The sequence below is a fragment of the Galeopterus variegatus genome, unplaced genomic scaffold (genome assembly GCF_000696425.1).
Source record: "Galeopterus variegatus unplaced genomic scaffold, G_variegatus-3.0.2 Scaffold27028, whole genome shotgun sequence".
NCBI classification, from domain to species: domain Eukaryota; kingdom Metazoa; phylum Chordata; class Mammalia; order Dermoptera; family Cynocephalidae; genus Galeopterus; species Galeopterus variegatus.
The window spans coordinates 289-4,320 of NW_007753139.1; the positions used below are offsets into that span (position 1 = coordinate 289).

The window sequence follows — 4,032 nt, forward strand, 5'->3', positions numbered from 1 at the left end:
GAAGTTACCTTCAGTCCGGCTCCAGAACCCACGTTTTTGAACCTGATGCTTTGCTAAGCTGCTCTCAAGTGGAGGAAGCCCCTATCTCAGTCCTTGGTGGGACCGATATTTTCTCTTCTGAGGATATACTGCATTGGGCAGAGAGCTTGGAATTCTATGAGTTCCAAGCGTCTGAGTGTGGCATAGAGCTTGGAATACAATGGTGCTGAACAAATTCTTGCTGGTTGCTGGAGAGATCCAGAGATAGGCCAAGCCTCACTTCTGACTCATCTCCACTTTTCTGCCGCCCCATAGAATCACCAAGCCAACAGTTTTCTAGGCAGATCCTCTGTGTTCTGAAGGGCACAATCCCCCAGACCCCTGTACCCATCCCACAGACTTTACCTTCTCAAACTCGCCAATGGGGGCAGGACAGCTGGTGGGGTCCTGGCACACACACATGGGGGTGTTGTTCTCATCCAGCTCGCACACCTTGCCATGTTTGCAGTGGTGGTTCTGACAGGGGTCTGATAGGGCGCAAGGGCATGGAGTTAGCATACCCGGGCTAGCATGTCCTCCCCAAGCCAATCCAGGTCAGTCCTTGGCTGTGGCCCCCACTCTGGGCTCTGGGCAGCCCTGAGTCCTGCCCGCTCTTCCGCTGAGCCTAGCAATCGGCATTTAAGGGAGCAGTTGGCTCAGTCTGGGGATCAGAGGTTCAGTCCGAGGTCAGGGTCAGGCACTTAGCGGGGTGGCTGGAAGCCCAGTCTGGGACCCAGAAACACTGGATCTATATGACTCCCCTGAGGATTGAAGTAACCGTTATGTCCCCAGCTCTCAGTTAAACAATCACAGTCAGGCATTTCTGGATTCTAGAATAGACCTTACAGAATGGCTCGGAAATCGTCAGCTGTTGTCCCAGAGCCAGGGAGCTATGAGGCCCAACAAAACAGACTTAAATGACTGTAAAGGAAAAGGGAGAAGAGCCTGAGGCCCCCAGTGGACAATAGAGACCAGCTGTGTGTGGTAAACTCCGGATGAGGTGGGTGTGGGGGCGGGAAGGAACAGGACTCAGCAGCTGCCATTCCACTCCAACAAAAACCCTGTACCCAGCTTGGTCTGCACACCAGTTGATTATCCCCTCAGGATGAGAGCCTGATCTAGCCTTTCCCTCCTAATGCTTAACTTTGGGTATTTTGATTATCCCTATTGGATGCCTCCTCTGCCTGGCATTGCGCCAAGCACTCCCATGCATAATTCTCCTGACGCCCTGGGGCGAGGGTCCATCATCTTCATCAGCTCCCCCCCTCCCCCATTAGAGGCGAGGAAGCTGAGCTCCAGGAGCTAAGCAAGCTTTCGTGGAGAAGCCTAGATTCAAACCTTGGATATTTTGCTTCCCAAGTCCATGCTCTTAACCCCTTGAGTACAAATGCCTCAGCACAAGGACTCCAGCCAGAGGCCCTAGGTCATTTCTCTCCTGGCACTAACTCCATGGCTAGCTTTATATGAGTTATGTGAGGTTTCCTTCTCTTGGGGCTTCATTTTCTTGGGCTGTGTGAAAATCAAATAAGCTAATGAGTGTGCAGTTCTAATCACTAATCTCATATCTGCTCCTGTGCCGGGCTTGGGCTGAGACAGAGGCCTTGAGGGATCTCAGTGACCAGTTGTGACCAGTGATCTCAGTAGGAATGTGAAACCCAACTTGGAATCAGGGCAAAGAGCTGTGAGGGGAGAAGGCCACCTCCAGCTGGGGGACTTCCCTTCCTGCTATGTACAGCATGGATGGCCCAGCTATAAATAGAGCTTTCCCAGATTCCGAGGGAATGAGTGCCAGAGAATATTCCCAGCCTTTATGTCAAAGCCGTTTCTTTTCCACAGCCCACTGAGGACCCCTCCCTGCATTTCCTTGGGAAGGAACCTCACGTAGGCTGTCCCCATGCCCCAGGCAGCCAAGGGCAGACTGGCTGTGCCACATCACAGGGAAGGGACCTACTTTCAGCCACCACCTCCTCTTCAGCTTCCTCAGCTCCTTCATCAAATTCTCCTACTTCCACCTGGACGGGGTTGGCTCCCACAGGTTCCTGAGATGGAGGGAGAAGGAGTCAAATACCCCCCCACACACACATCCCAGACATGGAAGAAAGGGGTAAAGATTGGAAGGGGCTTGCCTAAAGCTTCAGGTGCCCACAAGGGGATAGCGAGAGACAAGCTGGAAAGGTGGGCTGGGACCAGGTCACACAGAGGACAGATGCCAGGGTTGAGCATTTAGATGTTAATCTTATAAACCCACTGTGTGTTGTAGTGCCCTGGAATTCTGTTGAGATGCCGGACAGGCCACCAGAAGTGTTAGGGCAACAGAGGATGCCAAGCCCTCCACCCCTGCCAGCCACACCTGAGCAGCTCCCCTTCCATCTGTTTTATGTATGGGGGGACTGTGGGTGGTCATGGAAGAAAATTTTAAAAATTTTGAAAGGCTGGCTCCCAACTGTGTGGTTCCAGTGAATGTTTGGGAAGCATTCAGAAGTATGCCAGGATTTGGGGGATACTCAGGATTTAAATCTATGCTGTGTGTGCACACGGGAAGGGGACAAATGCTCCATTCCAGTGTGGGGACCCCCAGCAGCTGTCTGGATTCCCCAGGAACAGATGAGGGCCAAGAGGGGTCTGGGGTCACCACCCATGTACCTCGGTCACCTCTGCCACGGTTTCCTCCACCACCTCTGTCTCATCAGGCAGGGCTTCCTGCTGCTGGAAAGAAAAAGAGGGTTCAGAGAGGTCAGAGCCAAGGCCAGCCTCACGACTGCAATGCCTCTGGCCTGAAACAGGCTAGGGGAGCCTGAAGAGCAACTCATTGGAGATTCCCAAGATTGTGCCTCATGGACTGCCATGGATAGGGCAAAGGGGAAGCCAAACAGGTGGACCCCCAGAATTCCAGACAGCTCCCCTTTTATGCATTTTATATCTGAGGTGTCTATCTAGATCTTCCAAGATTTAGCTTGGAAAATTATCTGGAACAACTGATCCAAACTAAACCCCCTTCATCTTACAGATGAAAATACTGACACCCAGAGGGGATGGACACCATGAATTTTAACAGATGTCATTTTCTTCCCCAAAGCGATATTATTATTATTATCATCATTATCATTATTAGGCAATTCCTCATTGCCATTTCAACTTGGGTTAGAAAGAGGCAAAATAACCTATAACTTTAAGGCTCCTGGCTGGCTGGGGCTGCCTCTAAAATCTTTTGCCCAGATCTATCATCCTGGTCAAGCTCACCAGGGTCTACCACCACGCCCACCTCCTAGTGAAGAGAGAATGAGGGAATCACAGGTTGAAAGAAACTGCTCTTTTCAGCCAGATGGGCTCTCATTAAAGTTCATCTTCATGTTTCATAGAACTCTTTCTTCTCTGGAAACTCCAATGGTCCTCATCCCAGTTTTTCTCCTGAGCTTATTCATTTAAGAAAAAATCTTTTTAAGAAATAACGCAACTAATTTGAGATGGAGAAGACTCTGTCCCCTCTGAACATCCAGGGCTGGCAGGTTTAGGACCCCCAGAGCTGGTGGCTTGGAGAAAAGACCAAGAAGATATAATCTTTAGGTACTTACAGGGGCTGCCAAGGCCCTCCCAGCTAGGCAGAGGAGAAAGAAGATCCAGGCCCTCATGGTGCTGGGAACCCTGCAGGAAGGAGAGATTGAGATTTCAGTGTGTGTGTGTGTTGGGGGGGGTGGGGGTCCTGATGGAGATTTCCTTTGAGTTTCTTCTGAATTTCTGTGAAATGCAAGATAATTTTAGTTGACTAGACAAAGTTTTAAGTGACATTGAAAGAAATGAGAAGTCAGTTCCATTCGATATTCTTTCAATCCTGATTATATGAGGAGAAAGTCTCCGTTTGGTGCTGAGATGTCTTAATACCTCTCTAACACATCTATCTCCCCTTTTAACAACAAGAGAGCAGCCTTCTGGCTCAGAACCTCCACAGGAAACTACATCCAGCTGGAATTAATAAAGTTGTTTTGTTCTCTTTGGGTTTGTTTTTTTAGTTTCCTT

The 4,032-nt window shown here is 49.9% G+C and overlaps 1 protein-coding gene across 1 annotated transcript; it reads right to left on the reverse strand.

Annotated features, from left to right (window-relative positions):
- Positions 1 to 358: 358 nt before the first annotated feature.
- Positions 359 to 3,674, reverse strand: LOC103583719 (SPARC-like; the record flags this gene model as incomplete). Its single annotated transcript, XM_008564961.1, has 4 exons — positions 3,591 to 3,674; positions 2,662 to 2,724; positions 1,970 to 2,057; positions 359 to 506 (listed from the first exon to the last, which is right to left on the reverse strand). Coding segments are annotated over exons 1-4 (356 nt in total), but the record flags the coding sequence as incomplete, so codon positions are not given.
- Positions 3,675 to 4,032: the final 358 nt, after the last annotated feature.